The sequence below is a fragment of the Semicossyphus pulcher genome, unplaced genomic scaffold (genome assembly GCF_022749685.1).
Source record: "Semicossyphus pulcher isolate SPU_LCO1_2020_fin unplaced genomic scaffold, fSemPul1.0.p SCAF_17, whole genome shotgun sequence".
NCBI lineage: Eukaryota > Metazoa > Chordata > Actinopteri > Labriformes > Labridae > Semicossyphus > Semicossyphus pulcher.
Window position 1 is genome coordinate 8,878,844 of NW_027211681.1, and position 13,464 is coordinate 8,892,307.

Here is a 13,464-nt window from a genome sequence, read left to right on the forward strand (position 1 = left end):
CACATCACCGTTACAGTATTAACATGTACACATACCAGTACATATTCTCACTAAATATGCTACAGTAATATGTAACTTGCATATCTGTCACAGTTAGGTTAGAGACCTCTGTTCTACTAAGCTTTTAACTGGAAATGCAAGACGTGTGTGTGTGTGTGGTGGCGTGTGTGTGTGTTTAAGTGAAAAAGAGGAAGCCCAACGATGATGTCACTTGGATCACCTCATCAGTAAATATAGGGCTACTTTTGCGCCTTGTTACACTGTGATTCATGTCTTTGAGGACACATGCATCTATATCTGTCTTTAGCGTAGCGCTGCATGTGGATGGCTTATGACGGAGTCATTTTTTCTGTACATGTGTGTTCACGTTCCACCATGTTTTTCCCTCTGTCCCTGTACCACCAAAGAAGCTTAATATTTCTGCCATAAAGGATTTATGAAGACTTACTCCTGACATGACCACTAAAGCCCCTCATTCCAGGGACGCCAACAATATCATAACCACAGCCTCCGCTGGATTGTGACATCACGACATCAAAAAGATTCGGCACGTCAGTCACGGCACGTCACCGCCAGCTCGCCTAATGGCATTCCAGCCAAACCAGAAAATCCCTACTTAAGGGCTTACCGCCAACCGCCCTGACAAAGGGAGAGAAATTGCTTTTTGCTGTTTAAAAGGAGGGAGAGAGAGAGAGGGAGAAACGCTAAGCTTTTCAGAGAAGGGGAGAAAAAGAGAGAGTGTGCGTTGAAAGAGTGGAGAGAGCAGAACAGAAGAGCGGGGGAGATAAAGGGAGCGAGTGAGAGAGACAGATGGGGAGCAGAATGGGTAAGGAAGAGAAAGCATGAACAGCAGAAGCGGAGGGAGAGAGGAAGATGAGCAGGAGGTGGATACGGTAGAGCGAGAAAGAGAGAGATAAAGAGAGTGAGAGCGAGAGAGAGCGAGCCAGATGTACTGGCAAACATGGTCAGAGAGCCCCAAGCTGCCCAATCACCTCTCCACCTCACTGGCTCGCGGCCAAATCTACCTCAGTCACTGAATACGACTGCATGTGTGTGCCTGCGTGTGTGGGAGAAAGAGAGTGAGATAGAGTGTGTGCTTTTATTGTGTCTGCTTACTTTCATCTTTGCATATGCCAGTTTATGTACGTACACACAAACTGTAGACATATATGTGTGTGAGTTCCTGTAAGCTCATGTATATGCATTAGTAGTGCAATCAAGAGTACAGGCAATCTACTAATATTCCTTAAAAGCATAATTGATTTTACTTTTTTTTTTAAATTAGCAAATTTCCTCTTTTTATAAAAATAAAAAATTGAATATTTTGTAGGTTTGGACTTGGTTCAAAGAAAAAAAGGGATTTAAAGACAATTGTGGCTGCATTTCTTAATTATCTGACATTTTGCATGCTTAAGAATTTATAGATGAATCTTAAAATAGCTGTTAGATTAATAAAATCATAGAAATTAATGAAAGCAGTGCTTAGTTGCAGCCATGATACGTGCAGTGCATTATGACATGCACGTCATCCCTACATGCATGCCATTATACTGCTTGTGTGTGCATGATGCATGAGCCAGTGAGCAAATGTGTGTGTGCCCATCAAAAAGGAGAGCGAGAGATAGATAGAGTGAGAGAAAAAAGAGAGAGAGATGAAAAACAGAAAGAATGAGGAGCGGGAGAATCGCTCTCTTAATCCTCTTGCTAATCTCTCCCCCACAAAACAAATGAAAAGTGTAAAGCCAGCGGAGCCGTACTAAAAGGCACGGTAGATCTTTCAATTGCTTTTTTATCTATCCCCTCTTCTCTCCATCCCTCTCTCTCTCTCCGTGTATCCTTCCTGTTTAATTGTCTTAGCTCCTCTCTTTCTCATATTTTGCCCCTTTATCTCTTTAACCGCTCCTCATTCTTTGCCTCTCAATCACCTCCCTCCTCCTTCCCTTCACAGCTGCTCTCCTTGCTCCCTCTTTCATCCTCCTCCTTGTTACTCTTTCTCCATCTCCTCCCTCCATCTCTGGGGTGTTACATAAGTCTTCCTGTCACATTGACTGACTTAATGAGGAGGGGGGGAGGGGGGGGGATGCAACCGTATGCTCGACACTTCTCCCAACTCTCTATCGCTGTTTCTCTTCTCCCTCATTCCTCCTCCTCCCATCTCTTCATCAGCTCTCCTTGTCTTCTTCTCCCCTTGTTCTCGAGCCCTTTTTCTCCAAATTCCTCCTCCTTTTTCGACCCTCTTCTTTTTTTCACTCTATCTGTGCCCTATCTCTTCTGTCTTTTGCCAAGATTATTATGGGTTATTTGGTTGGATTAAGCGTTGACATTTAGGCCAAGGAAGGGGAGGAGGGCTCAAGCTCAAAAGGGCACTTCAGTATTTGTAGTGCTTTTATGGGAGGAAAGGTTTACTAGCAGGTTTATTACCTTATGGATATAAAATGAAAGATAAAGCCAAAGAACGTGTTCTCAGGGGGCACTTTGCAGGAGTCACGAGCTTCAGTGTTCGTGCATGTCGCCTTCTCCCAGCCTTCCACTTTTCCCTCAATATGACCTAAGATGGAAGTGAAGGGAAGTACAGAGCGGGTCAGCGGAGAAAGATTTAGATGGGCTTAGACGGTGCCAATCTTTCCCCCTCTTGGTGTGTGTGTGTGTGTGTGGGTTGGAGGGTGGCCTACATAAAGGTCGGCGTACAGTTGGATGTGATCTACACAACAGATGGCAGGGATTACAAAGTACGCTCCCCTCTCTGGACCACTTTCGAGTCACGAGTAAAGATGTGCGATAAACTTTGATTTCAGGGTGAAAGATTGGCTTTTTGGTGCTTAAGATCAAAGAAATATAAATGCATGCTTTTGGGAAATTTGGAAAGATGTGTTAACAATTTTAACACATCATTAATTTCGACTTTGATCTGGGAGCTACTTTTTTTCCTCTTCTGCTTTTATTTTGAAAAGCCTGATAAAGTTAGAAGAGCATTTTGTGCCCCAACTCCCCTTAAATGAACGAGCAAAGCACAGCGGTGTGATGCTGGTTCACCGGAGGAGCAGAAAAGACAAATAGCAGGACTAAATGAAGCTAATGACACTTTGTTGGAGACTACAGGGATGTAGCTGGCAGATGCTGCGTTTAACCTGGAGGGACACAGCGAGAGAGATCGAGTTTGTAAGAACAGATGCTAGCACAAACCTCCGGGGAGTGAGATTTACGAATATAGTGTGTGAAGATTGGGGGGAAAATGTATAAATTCAAGAATGGAAAGTACATATTTAGGAGGAAAAAACAGATGGAAGTTACCGCAAACGACGCACATCTCTGGTTGTAAAAGAAGAACTTTAAAAGTGTGATAAATAAAGAGCTCCCATACTTTTTACGACGCTGACATTTATGAGGATGTGTTCGGCAACACACAGTAAGAGAAATGTGTGTTTTTATTGCAGCGATTCCTGAGATAAAACCAAACTCCCACAGATCTTTCCAAGAACTCTGAGAAATATTGCAATTTATGTGCCCTCAGGCTGAATCTTGTGCGCCCTCAATCACTTAGCTGATCTGGTGCGAAGAAGTATAAAGCAGACGGGCCTTTCCAAACAAAGCAAATCAACGAAAAGCAATGGACGAAACACAGCCGCTCCGTCTGATAGTGCAGGTATCAAAGTTACAAATTGGAAAAGAGAAGTTCTGGGAAGCTGGGTTTCCAACAAAATCACAGATGAGAATACAAAATGAGCTTTAGTGTAGTTTTAGCTAAAAGGAGCAGATGGGGAAACCCAGATTTTAATGGTAGCTAATCCTGCGTGTGTGTGTGTGTGTGTGTTTGAGCTGAATGTGCAGGTTGAATTGTGGCTGATCCCTCAGAGGAGGAAGAAGGGGATAAACTATCATTGAACTTCCTGATCAGATAGATATTAACACATCCCTCTTTCAGAGTCGTGTGGACATGCTTCTGTGAGTACGTGATGTGCGTGTTGGAAGTTTTGATCGCATCTGAAAAGGCTGCTCTGGATGTCGCTCCAACTTGCCAAGCATCTGTGCCTGCGCCTCACATTTTCCCTCCGTGTGTGTGCTTATGTCGATAGTTAGGCATGTAATGAGTAATTTACAGTCCTTGCCAGGGAAAGATCCAGCTGCATGGTGTCGTACGTAGCGGTGGTGGGTGGTTAGCAGATCGCTTCCCAAATGAGAACTGAGGCAGGGGCTTGTCAGACAAGTTGAGGAACGAGGCCAATAACGGGGCCTGAGCCAGGGCTGTGATAGTCTGCCTGGAGAGTGGGCGGGCAGCTGGCCAGGACCATAACTTAAAGCACATTAACATCAAACCGACACATTAAGAGCAAATTATCAGCTGCTCGCTTTCGTCCGGGAAATGAAATTAGATTGGGGGGCCATAAACACAGAGAGACGGCTATCATCCTACGGCAGCACATGTTAGTGTTAATTGGAATATATTTGGTCAAATGGGCCTTTTTAAGATAGAAGATTTAATTTTACACAATCAAGTGCCGTAACTTTTGATAAAACTTCACATTAAAGATGAAATGTTACTCAAGCTTAAGTGTATCTGTGCAGTATCTTAACCAAATCTGGAGTATTAGACTCTTTGCTTTACATTAACACACATTACCTGGATTATTACCTCTGTTGTTTGCACATTGTCTCTGTATTTCATTCAGTCAACCTTTGCGCACTGTCTTATAAATAGGGATGCACAATATTGGATTTTTTGCCAATATGCCGATATTTTCCAACCGTTTTTGCCATGTTTTTTTCCACCTCATTGTAGAGAACATCAAGTCTCCTCTTGTTGTAGTGGCCAAAAACTGCCAAACATCAAACATCTTGCACCCTTCTTCACGCTTCACAGAAGAAGCGTTGTAATAAAGGTCACGTGTCTGATCATTCACATTTCTGAGCGCACCTGAATGCAGCATCCCCCCGAAACACGGCAGTGAGGGAGACATGCCCGGACTTGTTTACTGCACCTACTATGGAGACATCAGTGATCGCAGACGGACTCTTTTTTTATCGTGTGTGCGTCCATGAATAAGTAAGTTAGTTTTGCACTGATGTTTATGTTACACTCGGCTGTGGCCGCGAGTATATTTTTGGCGTGTTTGATGCAGTTAAGTCCGGTAAAATGACGAGAATGTGAGCTAACTGTTAGCTTGTTGTGAAAGTTGTTAAACTTCTATCCATTGGCTCGAGTTTCTGTGACTATTTAGTCTTTATTTGTTTATTGTTGATAACTTTGCGCAGACAGTGTGTGCACACACTCGTGTGTTGGCGAATGTTGTAGCATTACGTCGAGCTTTTTCAGGTTATCATCGAGCATTTAGGCAGAATTCATGCATTGTTTTAACGGCAGAAGATATCAGCAGAAAAATGACATATCGGCCGATGCCGATATGTCATTTTCAAGCCATAATCTGCAGACACCGATAACGTGCTGATAATATGGTGCATCCCCACTTATAACATCGTGCACATTACAGTACAAACTATACAGCTCTTTTCATAAACCAAATAGCAATATTTTTACTAACATTCTTTTATAATCATATTGATTATTTATTCTATTGAAGTTTCTTGACAGTAAAAGTACAGCCTTTTAATTTGCTTCCTGTTTTTATGTTACTGTTATAAAGCACTTTGTACTTTGTCACTTCTCTATATGCACAAAGACCTGCAGTTTCGTGGACAATTTCCAGCTAAAGTTGCCAAGCATCCCTTTTAATTGTCACCTTTAAACTTATGTAAAAGCAGGACCAAAAAAAAGCACTTTTACTGCAATAATAAAGCATATCCAATTAGCATGCCTCTTACCCACCATAGCGGCCTCAGGGTCTGGCTAGTGCCGAGTTAATCAGGGTTAATTTGTTAGAAACACAAGGGGAGGAATTAATAAAAAATGGTGTTCTTTTATGCACAGGTCATTAGAAACACATGGGCTACCCACTGGGTACACAACTGCACGGGGTCAGCGCTAGCTTCCCATAAAGATGAACAGAGGGGTTTTCTCAGAGCCGGTCACAGCGTATTACTCACAGTACATTGCGTCGCTAAGTTAGAGCTAAGCTGATGCTATCCAGGCCTCTTCACAGACGGGTGCACCAGCTAAGCTAATGCTAAGCTAACGCCGGTCAGATTCTGTTACTCACGGATGGGCGCACAGCTATGCTAGCTGCTAATAGCCTCACTTCTGTGGGCTGGAGATGCAGCAGCAGATCTGTTTCTTTCTGTTTCTCATTAATAAGGACTGAAAATCTCACAGCCTGACGCCTAACGTAGGGGTTAAATTTATTAAGTAAGCATGTTGAACTTATGTAGAGAGTCCAAAGGGTCACTGTGCTACAACCCAGTCTGAGCCCACATATTTAAAGGTATATTTTGTGCCTTTTACGCAGCACATTAACGGTACAGTTCTCCTAAAAGCAGCAGTAAACCGTTAAAATAATAGCATAAACATGATTGGCATTTTAATATTGCGTGTTTATGAACTGAAAGTTTGTGATGTGACCCATTTCTGTCACTGTCTATGAAAAAGAGATATTCTCACGCAGGCTGATGGAAAGAGGTCGTCGAGCATCATAATGAGGCTTTTTATTTTTAAGGTTTAATGTCATATTCCGGATGAGCACGAGCTGACACATCATCACGACAGCTGAATTTTAATACAATACATTATTCTAGAAATATACCATGCATTATTCAGATAATGACTGGAATTAGTTGTGTTGATAAGTGGCATGTTAAATAAAGAAGAGAAATTGAAGTACAGTTTCAATGTGGTTAGAGTTTTCCTTATTCTGCAGTGTCACAGGGTCTTTTTGCATATTTTGAACGCTGTCAAACTCTGTTAACGCTCCTCGTGTCTTCAGGGTGAAAAAATGACCCTTTGACTTGTTTAACAGCAGAAAAAAGCGCCCTGAATTCTTTTTTTTCCCTGCAGGAAATTTGATGACATTTCCTGACCTGTACACCATCAGAGTACAAATATCTCTGGATCTACACCCCTCAAGCTCACAGGTTATCATCTCATTTATTTAATCCTTAAAAAAAACACAGTGTGAAAATAACACTTAGCGAGCTTTAGCCGTGCAGGTAAGTGGATTTTATTGCCTGTGGACGGAGCCAGGTTAGCTTTTCTTCCTCACGTATCCTGTCTTCTCTCCGGCTAAGGTAACCGGCTGCAGACTGTAGCTTAATACTAATGGGACAGATGAGAGAATGGTATTGATTTGCTCATCTAAATTGATTCCCCCCGTATTTTTTTACTCTTCTAGACACCACTAAATGACCTTTCGATGGTGTAATATGTGATGCAGCATTAAGTATCAGTATCATGTAGTCCTTACATGTACAAACTGACATGAAACGCTAAAACTAAAAAGTATCTCTGAACACTTGACCAGTATGTTGACCGGTGTATCACTTGAGGCCTTCTGGTAATTTGATCATCACCATCCCCCCCCCAGTCCGCAGGAGAAATCTCCATCATCCCCTCCACTGCCTCAAGCAGATGTTGACATATTGACATCTAGCACATACGGGCGATAAAGTCAACCCAGCTCTTGCTTTTCCTTGCACTTTCAGCGCGGCCAGGCATTACCAATCAATCAGAGAAAGAGACACAATCCATCTAAGAAAATAACTGCTTGATTCACACCCTTAACTAATCCCCGGGGCAGAAACCTTTAACCTTCGTGACCCAGCCTCTTCATCTCCTGCCACCGAATCCTGACGGTACCTCATCCATCAGCAACAAGGAGCCGTGGAGCTCGCACGAAACTGGATACTTATCGCAATCTAATCTCCTGTCTGCTCTAAGCGCTACACATGCTTGCATACATATGCATATAAAACAGACAACATACTTACATGGACATACGCATGCATGTGCCACTAAACTTAACCCTTACTGACTTACCTGAACTAACAATCTTTGATACACATGTTTTAGCCGTCTTATTTTCATTCAGTCAGTTTTATTGATTTAAATCTGTGAGCTCTGATTCTGTTCGGATATAGGAGTCAAAAATCTGCTCTGGTTGCATGATTCTCACTGAATCTGAATGAACTCACTCCATCTACTGTATCCTTAAAGTGTGGTATCTTGTCTATCTAATGCATTAAATATAAAAGTGCTTTGTTTGTAGCTTAAAATGCAGGTGTGGGGTTTGTCACACATTTCTCTTCATAGCAGCTCAGACCCTCGAACTTAGAACCCGAGGGAAAGCTGAATGAAATACTTGCAGGTAACCGAAGAAGTCTCCTGTCCGAGCACTCAGTGTTCGCTGCCTCGCTCGAGGGCTCCAAAGTTAGCACCGGTAGCGGTGCTGTCATTGAGGGAAAATGACCCAACCACTTTTTAGATTCTGGCCAACCTCAAGGCCATGCAGGCGCTGGAAATAAGGCCGAATGTTGACAGGTTAATCAGTCACATGAGCTGGTTCTGTGTTTCTAATGTAGTACTCTGTCTGTATGTCATGAATGAAAATGTCATGTTTCAGTTACTAGGAAAAAAACATGGCTATTGATGCCCCCGTGTTTTTATTATGCACCAGCTTTGTGGGAAAAAAATGAATGTCTCAACACATAATGATGTGATGCAAAGTGAGGCTAATGAGTTTCACATTACCAGAGCCTCCCTCGGCAGAATCCTAAACCGCTCCTGCTTGCTTTCAAAACGTACAGTCTGCTTACTGAAGCACCGGCCTGCAACTCAGCATCGCCTGCCCTACTGTAGCTGCTGAAAAAGGAGCCGTTTTGTTGCTTTGCACACACACACACACACACACACACACACACAAGGAGTTTTGTTTCAGCTGGAATTTTTATTGCTACATCCAAGCTGCGAGGGCGGAGGACGACAGCTTGTTGTTTTTGGGGCAAACGAGGGTCAGCAGAAAAGAACCCTGTTGTTGCATTGTTTCCCCGTCGCCCTGAATGACATGCAGAGGGATGTGGTTTCCCACACAGGGGCATCTCACTGCGTACATGGAGCAGTGGCCTAGTTTGCGACGGGATCAGGGCATTACTCTTAATCCACCAGATAGATGTCATATGCACGCACGCGCACACAAATACACGGAGGAACAAAAATGGTGGAGAGAGAGAGAGAGGTGGAGAGAAAGGGGGAGTAAAAGAGAGAGATGTGAAAGTGAATTTGATAAAAACGAACACATCCACACACGCAGAGTTTAGCGAGCCGCTTCTATTGTTATACCAGCCCTTGTATGCAGGGTGCACATATGGTGCAGTGTCATGCAAGATTTCCAACCATGCACATGGGATATTGTTCCATGTGACTGCATCTTAATACCCTCAGTCCACTAGTATACGTGTGTAGAAAGCATGTGTGTGTTTCTAAATCTCATTGTCCAGACATGGAGGAGTAAACCATAAGCCCTGTCATGCTTAAAATGTTTCCCATTCATTTGGCAGTAAGTTTGAGTGGAGCTAGCACAACTGGAAGCAATGTTTCAGAGCGCATTTAACATTTCAAAACATGCGAGACGACACGAGACGAGCACCGAAGATGTCAGCGTCCCAGCAGCTTCTGTTTGAATTCCCAACAGTCAAATCTCTGAGTCCCCACTGTTGATATTAAAAGAGGCATTGTATGTCATACACAATGAGATAAAAAGAGAACAGAACAGACTTTTCCTCCTTTTCTCCCCCCCCCTCCAGCCCTCTGTCCCTCCTTTCTTAGCAGATTACATGGATGTGCCGAGAAGAGGCAGGGAGCGAGAGAGGAAAAGAGCAGCGCAGGAAGTCACAGCGAATGAGGCGAGGGCAGGGGAAGGAGAAACGTATAGACGGAGGAGATGAATCCTTTCCACCCTTCCACTCTAACTGTTACAGGGGAGACTGGGAGCATCATCGTTTTGATGGATGACTGGGCCTTTACTGGCCGACCCTGGAACTTACACAGGGGACGAGAGGTCAGGAGGCTGAGAGGGAAACAAGGCTGGTTTATGGATGTGTGTGTTGCCTTGCTGCCTCAAGCCTGCATTTGCGTGTGTATATGTATTACAATGTGGAGATGATATTTGTTGTGCAGACTGCACTGATCATTCTGCGTGTTTCATCCGGTTTACAAATGTTTGTTTTTCAAGGGCTGCTGGGACGTATCTAGATGTATGGAACAAGCTCTTTAAAACAAATATTCAATTAAAATGATGCCGCTGTTGTCGTCCAAAGGAGAACTCCCAGATGTTTAACAGTCTGCATGATGAGCATGACTGAGTTCCTCCTCTTTCTCTTCCATTATTCTCTTTCAGTCTGTCCCATCTTTTAGTCCTCCCACACTCCCCTCTTCTGTTTCAAATCTTTCCCCCTCGGTCTCAGCCTGAATCAGACCGTTTCATCACCATTGTCATGAGATTCAAAGCCTCACTCTTAATCAGCAACCTGAACAATTGATAGAGAAGTCGTGCCTGGTTGAGACTTTCCCTCACACAGGTAGACAGTGATACTCAGATGTTTACACCTACGATTTGAGAAAACTGAATGTCTGAATGTGGTGATTATCCATGTATGTTAAATGTATGATTAACATTAATTAAACACGTTTAATTGTTTAAATGGGGGAGTGTTTGTCACTGTTATCTTTCATTAAGTTGGGTTACAAGATGGAATGGAAACCAAACACACAGGTGTCTCATAGGTAAAGTCCATAAAAAGCAGGAGGTGGTTTTCTTGGTTTCTTTGTGGTATTTGAGATGGTTGGACGACTCTTTGCACTTTTCTTCTTTTTTTTTCTTAAAGGGATAGTTTGTGTTTTTTGAAGTGGGGTTATATGACGTACTTATCAATAGTCAGTGTACTACATACAGTAGATACAGTCGGTATAGCCCCTGTTAGGAGAAGCTGTCCGCAGTTCCTCCACAGAAGCTAAGCAAAGAAACACTGCAGAAGAGTAGCACGTACTTTAGCCACATAAAAGAGTCACTGTACGCTGGATTTGGGGATTTTTACACCGCTTCACATTGACGTCAGACTGCCCTGTCCCTCTGTTCTGTGTCTTACTCTGGCTCTGTATACGGGGTATAGTGGTGAAAAAAATTCTATAAGTACGATTCGATAAGTACTTCATACAAACCCACTTCGAGAAACCAGAACTATCCCATTAATGAAAAAAAAATTACGTTTTTATTGGCTGACCGTTGGGGACAGCCCTACACACGGGTCTGTATGTGACTGACTGAGTAACTGACTGACTGACTGAGTGACGGTACTTTCACAGCCGTAGAGAGAGAGAGTTGCGACATCGCAATTGCGGATCATGGAGCATATTGGACCTCCACTGACGAGACTCTCTGTCCACACGGCTCTGGATACTTTGTTTCGTAGAGTAGGCGGTGCTGCTCCTCCGCTGCTCGTCCTCTGTCCTAACCCACGTCCGCAGTGCGCACCTGCTTTCAAACACGTTGTCACCGGCCTCATAAGGACAGTCCTTGTAACACATTGCCCAGTCTTGTTACATTATATTTCCATGCGTCCTGAACAGTGGTGCAGTGGTTAGCGCTGTTGCTATAAGGTTCCTAGTTTGAACCCCGGTTCGGACGAAGTGTGTGCCTTTACTCCAGCTTCCTCCCAAAGACCACCCAAAGACATGCTCGTTGGGTTCATTGGTGACTCTAAAATTGCCCGTAAGTGTGAGTGTGAAAGGTTGTCTGTCTGTGTGTCAGCCCTGTGATTGACTGGCGATCAGTTCAGGATGTACACCGCCTCTCGCCCAATGACAGCTGGGATTGGCTCCAGCGCCCCTGTGACCCTGAACAGTATCAGCCATATAGATGATGGATGTATATTTCCATGCTTTTTGTAGCGTAATACAGTAATTTTAAATGAGATGATTAAAATGTTGACTCTATGATCCATGTAAAAACCACAAAACAAACAGAAATGATTCATCGATTAAAGAGTTGACAGAAACTGGAAATAAATAAAAATTTGCTTGAAGTTCTCATTAATGCACAAATGGCAGAATTTCAAAGCATCCAGTCTGCTAGTTCCAGTTTTCTTACTCTTATGTGACAGTAAACTAGACATATTTGGCCTTCATTCATTGGTTAGATAAAAGAAGGCTCTTGGAATTAGTGACGGACGCTTTCATTGGTTTCTGACTGAATGAAAATAACACTTGACGATGCAAATAATCAGTAGCTGTAGCCTTAGTTAAAACCAGGGTACAAATCATAACCAGAATACTAATGTGCATGTACATGTATATTGGACACGCCACAATCAGGGATCACACACACACACACACACACACACGCACACACACACACACACACACAACCACACAAGCAGTGGGGAAATTATCTGATTTGCCATATGCGGTCTGTCTATCCATGCCAAGTAATACTGGGATGGACAAAAACAGCTGGCCTCATATCAAACCTGCTACCCCACACACACTCTCATACACACACACTCACACACACACACACACACAGAGTGGGGATGTGATATCAGGAGTGGATTGTAAGACAAAATCAGGTCACTCCAACCGTGTGTGTGCGCTCATGTTCACATGTACAAACATCCAAAACACATGTCGTGTCGTAAGGACTCACAGTCGGCATCGGCGAGGAAGAGGAAGCTGAGGAGTAGCAGGCCTGGGTTGGCAGAGTGCATCATGGGATATTTCGACACATGCATGCTGTATCCACCGTGAGCTCACTGCCTCACTGTACGACAGGACGATAGAAACAGGCCCTCACAACCTGCAGAGAGAGAAACAGAACAATGCTTTCATTAGACTCCAAATTAAGAGTTTCAGATATTATATCATCTCACACACACACACACACACACACCGACACACACACACACACACAGGGACCTGGAGTGTGCGAGTCCCCTCTAGGCCTTACACTCCAGTTCTGCAGCTGCCTCTTCTCTTCTCGCTTCATTAGGACCACACACTCACCGCCGGAGGTGTGTTTTGGTGTGTGCGTGTTCGCAAAAGTAGCTGATGAATTCTCAACTTAGTGCAAACATTTAGCATTAAAGCGTCAGCCGCCTTCTGAAGTTCGCTTCTTTATCTCGCAAGTAAGTAAGCAACGGCCTCATTTATTTTTCCACTTTTTTTTTACCCGTTACACAATCGACAAAGTGAAAAACACACTTCAATAAAGGATTTTCTTTCAAATGTTCGTCAAAAGGCGGCATGATTTCGGATTGATGAAAAGGACTGAATGGCTTTAAGATAGAGGGGTGGAAGGATGGAGCGAGGGGGATTGATGGATGATGAGGAGATTAAAGTGGGAGGAGACTGACTGGTGTTATCTCCTGGCTGTGTTGCACACTGTGTTGGGTCAACATACAGCTCGATGTCTCTATCCTTTCATCCTTACCTCTCTCTATCTCCGTGTCTCCCTCTCCTGCTGTCCTCCTTTTCACTTCACAACTTCTTTTTTGCAGTTTCCTGTTGCCTAAGTCTTTCAAATATGTCTT

General features: G+C 43.5%; 1 protein-coding gene across 1 annotated transcript in view; it reads right to left on the bottom strand.

Annotated features, from left to right (window-relative positions):
- The window catches only part of ptprdb (protein tyrosine phosphatase receptor type Db), a 162,521-nt gene that overhangs the window by 60,151 nt on the left and 88,906 nt on the right, over positions 1–13,464 (bottom strand). The window contains exon 6 of the mRNA XM_069665336.1: positions 12,582–12,731. Coding sequence (XP_069521437.1) covers positions 12,582–12,666 — 85 coding nt within the window. The 5' untranslated portion in view covers positions 12,667–12,731. The remainder of the gene's footprint in view (positions 1–12,581; positions 12,732–13,464) is intronic.